The 14,540-nt window shown below is 34.6% G+C and overlaps 1 protein-coding gene across 1 annotated transcript in view; it reads right to left on the reverse strand.

Moving 5' to 3' along the window:
• The window catches only part of LOC149775577 (uncharacterized), a 35,694-nt gene that overhangs the window by 8,591 nt on the left and 12,563 nt on the right, over positions 1-14,540 (reverse strand). Inside the window, exons 4-5 of the mRNA XM_089943804.1 lie at positions 12,010-12,249; positions 3,051-3,363 (exon numbers count right to left, since the gene is read on the reverse strand). Of these exons, the coding sequence (XP_089799930.1) occupies positions 3,051-3,363; positions 12,010-12,249 (553 nt within the window). The remainder of the gene's footprint in view (positions 1-3,050; positions 3,364-12,009; positions 12,250-14,540) is intronic.

The raw sequence follows: 14,540 nt of genomic DNA on the forward strand, positions 1-14,540 counted from the left end.
CATGTTTGTGGGAGGAAGAAAGGAAAAAATTCTATTACCTTGTGCAAAAATTCTAACTGAAATCCCAGTTTGCAAAATCAAAGTTCAAAATGTATTGAATTTATTTGTTTTTCATTGATTATATAAACCTCATCAATAATTCACAGAAATGTTGTCTTGTTTTATTGACAATTCAAAACAGTTTCATTTTTTTTATCCAGCTTCTATTTTATTGGGAATATTTTCCCTGAAATTTAAACTTTTATATATTTAATTTTTTTACACAAAATTAAAATGCCTAATTCCATTGAGATAAAAAAAACAGTATAGTTAGATGTGCACTTCGAGTTACAAAATGAATATACATTAGTTTAAAGTCTACTTTTTGTATACAATCTTTACATATGTATGTTCTTCTGAAAAAGATCACATTCGAACCTCCAGATACCAATTTCAGCAATTTTAACTAATCAATCACCTTGATTCTCTTAAACTGGATAGTTAATATTCCACCACGTATAGACTGGTTCCATAGGTTACAAAATAATTAGTTGTATGGAAACATATTTAATATTCCACCACATACAGACTGGTTCCATAGGTTATAAAATAATTAGTTGTATGGGCACATATTTAATATTCCACCTGATATAAACTACAACAAAAGGTATAATTGCTCTTTTGGTGATCTAGGAAAATGATGAATCAAGGGATACTCATTCTTCTGTAAATGTTCCAAGTCAAAGCTTAATGAAATATGAACTAGAATTAGTGTCTGTAAAGCATGCAAGGTTAATTTTTGATCACTGTAAAATTAATAGTTTGCTTTCTTGTCCCAACAAAGGAGTGTCGCACTGTTCACATGCCAACAGAGGTCTGTCACATTGTGCACATGCCCAGTGTTCTTCAAATACAATAAATCCTGTGAAAGCCTGAGACATTTTACTCTAGGGGGAAAACCTGTCAGCTACTCTGTGGTCCAACAAGAAACCAATATTTTCTGGAAAAATAAGTTTCTTCAATAATACCTACCCAATCATAATACCTTTTGAGAACTACTACTACCATGAAAATGAAGCCCACAATTCTAAAATGTGGTGTTCCATTGTGAACCAAGGGGTACAAATGAACTGAGTGCACTCGAGCCAATTACCAGGCAAAGAGTGCAGCATTTGTAGCCAGGGAACACTGGACAAAGGAGCTGCACTGAAAGTGATACTGAGTCCCTATTTTGGAACCATCAGTTGGGTCAATAGGTCATCATGGCAAATCTTTTCCCGTTTGGCAGCAAAGAATTGGAGCCTTCCCTTACTAGGATCTTTGATATGGAGGGCATGAAGATGATGTCATTTGAGATAGGGAGGCTCTTGTGGAGAGAAATGCTGGCAAAAACGATTGCCCTTTCTCTGCCTCTTGTCAACTTTTGTTTGGGAGAAATGAGACTTGTAGTTGATGTAATAAGCAGCCCAGAATGTTAGTCATGGACTGCCAGGCTGTGGAAGTAACTGAAAGTAGATCCTTCCTTCAGTCAATAAACAAGTGAAACTGTGGACCAAACAGTTGATGTAGAGGGAGGACAGAACTCTGATGGCAGTGGGCAGAAAATTTCTTCATTCCATACACATAAGGGTGAATCTTTATTCAACACTGTAAAATCAAAAAATGACAAGGGACTTAAGAGCCAGTTTTTGTCATCTTTGCAAAAAGGTGGCAAAGCTGACGTCTCTTGTGCTACGTGCAAAGTAGCTGGAGAAAAATGTTGAGGATGGTGGCTCATTATATTTATATTTGCAACATGTCCTGACTATGATACGGTAACTTCCTAGCTGTCACTAACTATAGGCTCCTTTTGAGTGTCAAAGAATTTGAGAACAAGTCAAATAACATCTCTTAAATACCGACCCACCAGACTGGGCATCATACACCCTTTGACAACTAACTACTATAAACCGATCCACCAGACTGGGCATCATACACCCTTTGACAATTAACCACTATAAACCAACTCACCAGACTGGGCATCATACACCCTTTGACAACTAACCATTATACACCGACCCACCAGACTGGGCATCATACACCCTTTGACAACTAACCACTATAAACCGATCCACCAGACTGGTCATCATACACCCTATGACAACTAACCACTATAAACTGACCCACCAAACTGGGCATCATACACCCTTTGACAACTAACCACTATAAACCAACCCACCAGACTGGGCATCATACACCCTTTGACAACTAACCACTATAAACCAACCCACCAGACTGGGCATCATACACCCTATGACAACTAACCACTATAAACCGACCCACCAGACTGGGCATCATACACCCTTTGACAATTAACCACTATAAACCAACCCACCAGACTGGGCATCATACACCCTTTGACAATTAACCACTATAAACCAACCCACCAGACTGGGCATCATACACCCCTTTGACAACTAACCACTATAAACTGACCCACCAGACTGGGCATCATACACCCTTTGACAACTAACCACTCTTGAATACAGACCCACCTGACTGGGCATCATACACCCTTTGACAACTAACCACTATAAACCGACCCACCAGACTGGGCATCATACACCCTTTGACAATTAACCACTACAAACCGACCCACCAGACTGGGGATCATACACCCTTTGACACTAACGACTATAAACTGACCCACCAGACTGGGCATCATACACCCCTTTGACAACTAACCACTATAAACCGACCCACCAGACTGGGCATCATACACCCTTTGACAACTAACCACTATAAACAGACCCACCAGACTGGGCATCATACACCCTATGACAACTAACCACTATAAACTATTTTCTTACCCTCTACATTTAATGATTTACCTTTTACTATATTTTTGTTTAATTTGTTAACATTATGTTTTATCTGTCACTGAATTAAGTTTTGATTATAAGTCTCCAAGTTGTGTGTAAAAGCCTAAAGGCAGCATAGTGTAATGCTGAAGACATTCATTCCAACACTCAGACATGTCTGGTACATCTACCTTTTTGAACTAAAATGCAACACAAAAATGTCAATCTTACCTGTCTGCAAAGAATGTCGTCCATCATTTTTCTTTTGTTCCTCAACAGCAGCAACTCTTCTTTCTATTCCCTCCACGTGTTTCCTCGTTTCTTCTTGGTTTTTCTTGGTGTCCTCTATTTGTTCTTTAGTTTCCTCAAGGTGTTTTTCCAGTGATGATACTCTTGCTTTTAGTTCTGTTTCCACTCTAAACAAAATACTTTGCAGGTCCTTGACATCCATACCAATAATTCTGATGGATTCTGTGATTTCTTTATCAGTGATACCTGGGTTTTTATCAAAGAATGACACCATTTTGTCATAAATAATTTTGAGCTGAAAGAGAAAACATCTCCAGTATAAACTATTTAAGAATTATATTCATTCTGTACTGTATCTTGCCTAATATTTTCCCATCATAACTGATCTTTTAATTAAATTAAGAGGCCACTATGAAAAAATGAATTCAGAACTTTGGTGAGCATTTATGAGTTAGCTGCACCAAATGAACTTTAGGCTGATAGCACATATTGATTTCAATATCTAACATTTTATATTTTGAATCATTTGTAACTATTCCATGCATTATGCTTGAGACTGTTCATGTGATTTGGATTTTTAATGTAGCTTTAAATTTTTTTAGTCATATTGCTACGAATCTGCAGTGTGGCAGTTTATAGCAATGTCTAGCACTGTGGCATCATGCTGCAGACATATAGCATAATGTCCCATCCAGTCACATTATCCTGACACCAGGCTGACCAGTCTTAACTCTGACCTTTTAATGCTAAACACCAAGTGAGGCAGCTGCTAGTACCATTTTGATTAAAGCAATCTTTCCTGTATAGGTGTGGTAGTAAAAGAGAGGCATGCAATCACCTAGTTTGATGATTAAAGCACGAACAGTGAGAACAGAAAATTTAACTATAGTCGGTGAAGCATGAAATACTGGTCACAGTTCCCTGCTTTTGACATAAAGATGGTGCATACCCTCACCAAGTGTCATGAATTCAGGTATAACAGTATTATACTGGAGGTATAGAAAAAACCTATGTGATTATAAGCCAAACACAAAAACTTAAAACAAGCCAGTCTAATGTGAAATGAAAGTCAAACATATCCTTTTGTTTTACCGTATATATTCAAATATAGGTCAGTTCGTGTATAAGCAGACTCTCCAAACAAAATAGGTAAAAACATTAAAAAGTGCATGACCCACATATAAGCTGACTCATTAGTTCTAGACTACATCACAAGATGCGCAAAGTGGGTTCTAAATGCATTTATTTAGGCATATCACATTACTAATATAAAACATTATCTTCAAGCCTAATGAAAAAGAAAGTAAGAAAATTAATTTATATGTTGAAATAAAAAACTAACAATTTATCTTAAATGTTAAGTCTTCATTTAAATAATATTTTTCCTCATACTAAAATCCTGAATTATAAAACTTTATCACTTAGAATCCTTCAAAATGTGGCTTGGTATTTGAATTGCCAAACAATTCATGAAACTTGGCTTCTGTTATGGGTGTGCTGTCATCATAGACATCATCACTGTCATCAGGTTGATACGATAGTGTGTTGTTCTGTTTATCATTTTCCTCATCATTGTCTGATTCAAATATTGCATCATCCAGTTCCCTCCATGGCATTGCTGATACAGCACTTTCTAAATGATTTGGCAATCATTTCCAATGGAATTGAGCCCCATGTGTCTTTGACCCACTTGGCAACCAAGTCTATGTCCTGCCTCATGAAATTCCCACCTTTTGCCAGCTTCACTGCACCTGAACATACCCATTTGAACCACATCTTTCAACACCTGTCTTTAAATAGCTTGTTTAGGCAGACATCAAGAGGTTGTAAACCTGATGTTAAACTTCCTGGCATCACATCCAATATAGTTTTCATTTTCTTTGCGGCCTTTTTGACCTTGTCTGTCTTGTCAGCTTGAAACATGTCTTGGACAAGCACTGAACGATTCTGAAGAAGTGCACCTGGTCTCTTGTTCCAGACTTTCTCCAACCATTCAAATGTTCCACTTTCATTCATCCATCACTTTTCATGTGCACGAATGATGACACCAGCAGGAAATTTCATGCTTTTCGGCAGGGTCTTCCTTTTAAAAATGATGACTGGAGGCAGCTTTGATCCATCAGCTAAACAGTGAAACATGTTTTTTCATGGCCAGTTGTTATTATCAGAATAGTTTTCTCACCAACAGCATTGACTGTTTTATTTCTCTGTAAGTTAAAGGTCATATGCATTGCATCCATATTTCCGATTTGTGGTAGTTTGAATGAGCACTCTTTTCTGTGTTGGATGATGAACTTCTGAAGTGATTCAATTTTTTCTACAAAGTCTTTTGGTAGCATTTGTGCTGTCTACATTCGCTGCCTGAGGCAGAAACCATGCTTGTTCATAAAATGAGAACACCAATGGGCTGATGCAACAAAAATTTTGAATCTGCCATCTTGTATTTGTCATCTTTTTCCATCTGCATAGCACACAGATGAATTGCAGTTCATGTGACAATGTATCCATTTTGTTGACATTCACTTATACAATCACTGATTTCTTTCGTCAATTCTGGGAATGAGGTTATCCTAATCCGACGAGCCTTCTTTGTCCTTGTCATTTCCTCTAATTTTGCTTTGTTTTTCTGCCATTCCCGTACTTGATTCTCATTCACACAAAATTCGCTTGCCGCAGCACAGTTGTTTTTTTGCTTCTGCGTATTCAATAACTTTAAGTCTGAATGCTGCATCATAAGCAGAACACTTTATTTTACTTCTAATATCTGATTGAATACCAATTTCTGGAAAGATTAAGCTCAAATAACTTTTGATAGTGGTAGTATCCTATTTATACTTTATCCTGTAAGTTGTCCATGGGTGGGGGGTTATCAATTTGTATTGGATAATTATTTATCATTGTTTTGTTTTATTTTGTTTTTTTTCAAACTACTGGTAGCATGATTCTGTGGACAAAAATATGATTGGTTGTCAGCATGGACACTGTTCAAGCACTGTCACAGTTATAACTTTGAGTAGAAACCATGACCACCACCTTATCTCATTAAACAATACATCTGAGAGTCGGTATGTATTAGTAAAGTCATTGGCATTGTGCAACAAAACAAACCCATTATCCCTGAGGCATTTACCACAGATTATTGTTCAATACTCTACAGCTAAGGAACCACTTTGCTTTACAAACAACTAAACAACAGTAGAAGATAAACAGTGGCTGCCTTTTACTTCTAAACACACGTGTCAAAGAAATCCCACTTATATTTATAACAATTAATCACGCTGACTTGCATTGCTACTTGCCTGTTAAGTACCATTCCTAGGCGTGTGTGCAACAAACCCCTATGGAGCCTCTCACTATGGTTGCTTTGAGACTATCATATCTGTATTTCTACTCTCAATACCAAAATGGTTCTGTGGTAAATACCTTCAGTATCATAATTCCTAAATCTTTTTATTTAGTTTCTTTTCTTATTAACACTGAAATAAGCTAGCATGCATCTGTAAGGTACCATAAAGTTTAATGATCAGTTCAGTTGAGGTTTAAACAATTGATTGAGAGATTACTAATGTGGAGGTTCTTTTGGAAAATACACATACCACCGTGGCTCATATAACATGCATTCTGCATTTTCTGGTAGAAGTCAAGTACGGTAATGCATTGCTTTTCATTCATTATCCTACCTTAAAGTTAGAAAAAATACTTGTTTCACTTCGAGACAGTGCCATCTTTGGCGATCTAAAATAACAACAAATATTGGTAACTGAGGGGAAAAAACTTTAAAATTTTCAAGCTTAGACCATGGCCCACACATAAGATGACCCCCTTTCTTCCAGGCTATATTTGTTTCCTAAATTATTCGGCTTATATGCAAGTATATACAGTAATGACATGGTACTAAAAAAAAAATTATGCATCAAATCATTTTGTTAATCTGGCATCAACAGTGTTGGAGGCTGAATGCATGTAAATGAAAAATGAACTATTGTTTACAGTGACCTGCTTTTGTGACAAAGAGGTATTGCTCATAGTGGATGCATCCCCCTCAGCAAGTTTAACATTGTAATGTATACAAAGATTATCTGGTCATGAGCTAGAAGCCAGTTAAATGTGAAATGTAGTTCACAGTGATCCTTTTTTGGAAGTTGTTGAACTAAGAGAAATGCATGCAATCATAAATTTTGATAATTATTGCATTCACAGACCCTAAAAAAATAAACCAAAGAGACAATATTTAACTAAAGACAGTGAGGTATGAAATACGACTTACAGTAACCTACTTTGTGATGAGGATGTAATACTCAGTAAAACAGTAAGTAAACAATGTGCATGAATCCTGCACAAAACCCAAAAAGTTAAGCAAGAGCGTACAATTTACATGCAAGTACAAATCTATCCTCCTTTGTATTTCTCAAAGAAGGACACCATTTTGTCAGAAATATTATTAGCTGAATGAGTAAACATCCTCTAGAATTGATTATTCCAGAATTAGATTAATTTTGTATTATGTCTCACCTTATATTTTCTCATCATAATTAATATTCTAACATCTTTGTTCATTAGTGTCTCTAATGTTGACTGACACCATTATAAAAGGAAATTATGACTTTAGTGACCATTCTTAAGTTGATCAGTGCTGTACCTGTGTTACCTGAATGAATTCAGCAAAATGTTATCTCACCAACTTCACTGCTGTATTGCCAAATAATTCAAAAAGAGCAAGGAAAATAAGATAATGTGACCCACTTTTAATGGGTGTGAATAACCTGAGGTATGGTAAGGAAATTGTTCACATAAATATACAATCACCTCTCCTGTATTCTACCCAACCACCATGATGGAAAAGAGTCCTACAGTACACTCGCCAATGAAAACTTTGTGGCTAGTTCCTGCCATGACAATAACTGTTATACAATTATGAAGCGCAACGATCGGTCCATATGCTTCACATGCTTAAACATTGTATGTACAGTACTGTAAATCAAATAAACCAATAAAATACACCAATAACACCCATGTGACAAGTTATCTCCATCTGCATGACAAGAAAAGGGAAATAATTCCTAATTCTGAATGCACAATGTTTGGTCCATATGAACCACTCTGGGACTAGTTACAATCACATGTATCAAGAATCAATGAAAAAAATCAATAACTATGGGACTAGTTACAGTGACATGTATCAAGAATCTATCAAAACCATCAATAACTATGGGACTAGTTAAATGACAAGTAACAAGAATCAATGAAAACCATCAATAATTGTGGGACTAGTTACAATGATATGTATTAAGAATCTATGAAAACCATCAATAACTATGGGACTAGTTACAATGACAAGTAACAAGAATCAATGAAAACCATCAATAATTGTGGGACTAGTTACAATGATATGTATTAAGAATCTATGAAAACCATCAATAATTGTGGGACTAGTTACAATGATATGTATTAAGAATCTATGAAAACCATCAATAACTATGGGACTAGCTACAATAACATGTAACAAGAATCTATGAAAACCATCAATAATTGTGGGACTAGTTACAATGATATGTAACAAGAATCTATGAAAACCATCAATAATTGTGGGACTAGTTACAATGATATGTAACAAGAATCTATGAAAACCATCAATAACTATGGGACTAGCTACAATGACATGTAACAAGAATCTATGAAAACCATCAATAACTATGGGACTAGTTACAATGACATGTAACAAGAATCTATGAAAACCATCAATAATTGTGGGACTAGTTACAATGATATGTATTAAGAATCTATGAAAACCATCAATAACTATGGGACTAGCTACAATGACATGTAACAAGAATCTATGAAAACCATCAATAATTGTGGGACTAGTTACAATGATATGTATTAAGAATCTATGAAAACCATCAATAACTATGGGACTAGTTACAATGACATGTAACAAGAATCTATGAAAACCATCAATAATTGTGGGACTAGTTACAATGATATGTATTAAGAATCTATGAAAACCATCAATAACTATGGGACTAGTTACAATGACAATTAACAAGAATCTATGAAAACCATCAATAACTATGGGACTAGTTACAATGACAAGTAACAAGAATCTATGAAAACTATCAATAATTGTGGGACTAGTTACAATGATATGTATTAAGAAGCAGTGAAATACATCAATAATTGTTGAACTAGTAAAGTTTAAAATTTTCTGTCATATATTGCAACTTCACTGAAACAAAAGTCCAAGAGTCTTCCAAAACTTGTACGATTACTATCTGGGTCAAAATGCGCATTTTCTGATGATGAGAATCTTATGTACTAACTCCTTATGTATAAATTATGTATATGTACTAACTCCATATGTATAAATTATGTACATGTACTAACTCCATATGTATAAATTATGTACATGTACTAACTCCATATGTATAAACTATGTATATGTACTAACTCCATATGTATAAACTATGTATATGTACTAACTCCATATGTATAAATTATGTATATGTACTAACTCCATATGTATAAACTATGTATATGTACTAACTCCATATGTATAAACTATGTATATGTACTAACTCCATATGTATAAACTATGTATATGTACCAACAACATATGTATAAACTATGTATATGTACTAACTCCATATGTATAAACTATGTATATGTACTAACTCCATATGTATAAACTATGTATATGTACTAACTCCATATGTATAAACTATGTATATGTACTAACTCCATATGTATAAACTATGTATATGTACTAACTCCATATGTATAAACTATGTATATGTACCAACAACATATGTATAAACTATGTATATGTACTAACTCCATATGTATAAACTATGTATATGTACTAACTCCATATGTATAAACTATGTATATGTACTAACTCCATATGTATAAACTATGTATATGTACTAACTCCATATGTATAAACTATGTATATGTACTAACTCCATATGTATAAACTATGTATATGTACTAACTCCATATGTACAACTATGTATATGTACTAACTCCATATGTATAAACTATGTATATGTACTCACTCCATATGTATAAACTATGTATATGTACTCACTCCATATGTATAAACTATGTATATGTACTAACTCCATATGTATAACTATGTATATGTACTAACTCCATATGTATAAACTCATTTGACTAGTCAAACCAAAACATCTGAGAAGTGACACAGTATTCGTATCATTCCAAGCAGTTTTCAAATATTTCAAGACACTATTGTTAATGACCAAAGATTGATTCATTATAACTGATCAACTAATGGTTCAAAAGTAAGAAAACACTTGGATGTTTCACTCTTACAACCAGTCTTCAACTAATTTGATTATTTTATTAACTGTCAAAGCACAGTTTGCAACAAACAATTATTCTGGAGAACATGTCTGACCTGTGTCCATATATTATCACTGTATCTTACTTACAAATCTTTAATACAAAATTATAACAATGTTGATGATGACAATGCTGTGAAGGTGATGTCTATGACTCACTAATGCAGGTGTGTGAAAAGTTCACGTCCCAATTAAATATTTTTGTACATGTTGATTGCAAATATTACTGTGGTCATTTCAGACTACCATTTCTTGTGCTGATACTATCTGTAACCTTTCTACCATGTTTTTGAGGGTGCTGGTGGTGGGTCAATTTGTGTATACATGTACTTAAACTGATATGTAGTATGCAAATTGTGTCAGAATATATTGTACAAATCTTACCAGTTAACCGTTTAACTCATAGAGCGTGGGGCCCCGAGTGGCCAATTGGTCTAAAGCGCTCTCCATTATGGATCACTGCCATCTCACCTCTGTCTGTGTGGGTTCGAGTCTACGATTTGCCAATGTGGTTATGTGAGAAAGCCTGCCAGTAGCTTCTCGTGGGTCAGTGGTTCTTCCCGGGGTTTTCCTGGGTTCTTCCTCCACCATTAATACTGGCCACCATGTATAGCCTATCGTGTGCTGAAAAATGGCGTTAAACCCCCACAACAACAACCTCATAGAGCAAAGTTATGCAGTGCAGTGTACTATAAATAGAACACCTGTTACCTATTCAACTCCATACACATAAGCCTGCCTGTTAACTGTTAAGTAATGTAGTGTATGTTATGCTTAAAAGCAATTTTAACCATTTAAAAGTTTTGGTACACGTCTATTTTATATGGAAAATTTAAGAGTAAAGTCCAATCATTATAGCTATGTACTTTTTTTTCAAGGAAGAATTTTTTATGTGCATTAAACTCTTGAGAGAACTTGTTCACTGTCAAGTCATTGAAGCCGTGTGACCAATCATAGCTGTCATTTCTCATACTTGAAATTTACGTTTTTTTTGTCCGCATCTACATCATTAAGTCATCCGAATTTGATAATTTAAAAAAACTAATTGCTGCCTACATCAGTATCATAGCCTTTACTTAAGTTATTGAATCTTTCATAGTTGTGATTCTAATCGGGAAAACTTCGTCACTACTGAATGAAATCCACGACCTCCATTTTGGAGAGTGGAGATTACGAACCAGTTACTTTAAAAAGCAGATTTTGACCAGAGCATGAACAGTGACCACATGATCTGACATAATGGTCATTCGCAGAAATGAATGTAGTATCTAACAGGAGGTTTTCCCCGAAGGTAGCACTACAAAAACCCGCTTAAAATGGCTGACGTTTACAGCAGGCATCAAAATGTGCTTTAATGTGAATGGGGTAGAGGCATCCAAAGGCGTTTGTATGAGGTAAAGGGTTAAGTATTAGCAATACAAGGAAAAAATAATCTTTCTTGAGCCAATACAATGTTTCCATCATGTGTTGGGAGGTGGATTAAGCATTATATATCGCTATAATTATGTATTAATGTAGAAGTATTTTTGAAGAAGAATATGCCAATTATCAATTCAATTTATTAATACAATACCAACCTCTTCCAGAGACTTTCCCATTCCTTCTATCTCAGCTTCTACTGTATCCACTTTTCCAGTAGTTTCCATTGTACCGTCCATTGTTTTTTCCATGTCGTGAGCCAAGTCTGACTGGGAATTTTGCAGAGTGGTTATATCCCCCTTCACTGAAGTGAGATCACTGACCAGGCCAGATACCATCTTTTGGAGGACTCGAATTTCAGTTTCTCGAAAATTAATGTCAATATCCTCGTTCTTGAGCTGAATATAAATTTAAATCCTTATGAAAAATATTATTTAGGATGAAATGATAAATAAATCTAGACTTTGTAATAATACAATATTTTGTTACTGTTGTAATACCATAAGCAAGATGCAAAAACTTGGTTTTAAAATGGCTGGAGACTGGAGAAAAAATGCTAAAAATAAACAGAAAAGTAAAATTGTATCTGAAAAAATGCATTGGTGGAGATTACATAAGCAACATAAACAGTGCATTATATTCCAACCCAGTGTTTGATAGTTCCGTCTGTACCCTTAGCAGGGCATGTATAACTATGTTAAGAATTAAGGAAAGGTCAGTGACACTGACCTTGACCATTAACCATAAAACATAACATGTTGTCTTCTTGTCTCAAAGGAAATCCATATCAAAAACAATGTTGAAGAATAAAAGCTACAATGTACAAAATATGTTTCTATATTGTCATAATTATGACCTTAACATATATGTTGTCAAGCCTAGCATCATAATTTTTTTTTCCTTTAAATGATAGCAAGCCATCCTCATTTGTGGTGCCATTATGTTTAGTAATTAAGAAAACATATGCAAATCATTTATACCTCATAACCTTGACCCTAACCTTTAACCTTTTTGCTCCCAAATCAATACATTTCTATCTTGCAAGCAATCCAAAAATCTAAGTGTGGTCACTTATTTAACATTCACAGTTCACAGTTACCAGAAAATCCACTAAAATATTGCACCCTACAAATATATCAAGATTCACACTATTTAGTGTTTGATCTTTGTTTCCTTCATAACATCATAAACCCAGAAAATTTCTTTCCATAAAATCTATTTTGCAGCATCCTCCCACAACAAATCTGAGGAAGAATTTCATCTGCATAACAGGATATTCATTTGCATAACAGGATATTTCATTATCCATAGATTTGTTTATTTTCCCAAATGCCAGTCATTCCCAAAGTTCTGTAAGAGTTTGCAGTCTAGATTTAAAGTTACTGTGTTGTATCAAGTTTTATTCTGTAAGTCACATGAACTTGACCTTTGACCTTTTGACAGCAAGATGTTTTTTTCCTCATCTAAAGAAAAGTGTAAAATATGACCAAATTCTGGTGATGAAATAAAGGGATTAAAAGGATTTACTGTTCTGTTCTAAGAGAGTCAATCAGCATGCCTAAATGCTTTGTGTGAAATTTGGTCATATCAATTTAAGTGTTTCCACAAGATAATGTTTATAGGTTATACTATTTTAGTAACAGCAGCCATGTTTATATAATTGAGTGGCACAAGTATTTTTAAATAATCTTACATGATCAGGCAAGTTCCAGTTTCTTCTAATATATTATTTTGTTGTGATTTATAGAAAATAATAATATAAATTGAAGATAATACAAAAATTAAAATTTTCATTGGTACTGAAATTTGTGATAAGCAGTTACACCTAGGATTTCATGGTAGGGTGCACCATGTACTCCACCCTCAAAAATATGGGGGGGGGGGGGCATCCAACATTTTTAAGGGAAAACTGTAGTACAAAATGCACTAGTAGTGCCAAAAATGATATAAAAAATTTTTCTTCAGTTTTACTTCCTTAACTTTTTCAAATGCAGTTTTCCTTGGACGCTTATATTATTGCAATAATTATTTTCAGATGCGCTCAAGTAAATGTTGGAACATATGCTTAACCTATAGTGAGCTGCACTAAGGAATTTTCTGTTCCAGATCACGCTCTCATTTAACTTTTATGATCAGTCAGTCACTACTACCAGCATTTATTATAATAAAATACCAATATTGTCTTAATAACTTTTCTTTTCAAATTAATAAATGACAAATTGAAATTGTGTATATTGCATCAATTTAGTCTCTTGTCATTAGCTCAACTTAAACTAAATCAAACTTCCTTGGCATGGATATGACTTTCACCTCAAAATACTAGCAGCCCTCAAAGACTTCACATTGCAACTCAGCCGACTACAAAAAAATTATGCATGTCTTCTTTGCCAGATACATTCTTTTAAAATGGGTATCCAATGCCATCTTAGTTTTTATCACTTTTAATGACTTTGGTCATTGCTAAAGCCAACACAGAGATTGATGGACATCCACTAACGAAAAACTGTAGGGATATATTTCTTGTATGTTCCAAAAGAAAATGTGTGCCCGGGGGGCACATAAAATCAAGATTTAGGTGACACAGCACAACAAATTCCAGAAAACCCACAATCCCATACTTAAGGTTTAATAGTCTATTGAGTAACAGCATAGAAAATTTGCTTGGTATTAAAATTGAAGGTTCAAAAGA

Source organism: Sinohyriopsis cumingii, chromosome 19 (assembly GCF_028554795.1).
Source record: "Sinohyriopsis cumingii isolate HCF-2022 chromosome 19, ASM2855479v2, whole genome shotgun sequence".
In the NCBI taxonomy this organism is placed as follows: Eukaryota; Metazoa; Mollusca; class Bivalvia; order Unionida; family Unionidae; genus Sinohyriopsis; species Sinohyriopsis cumingii.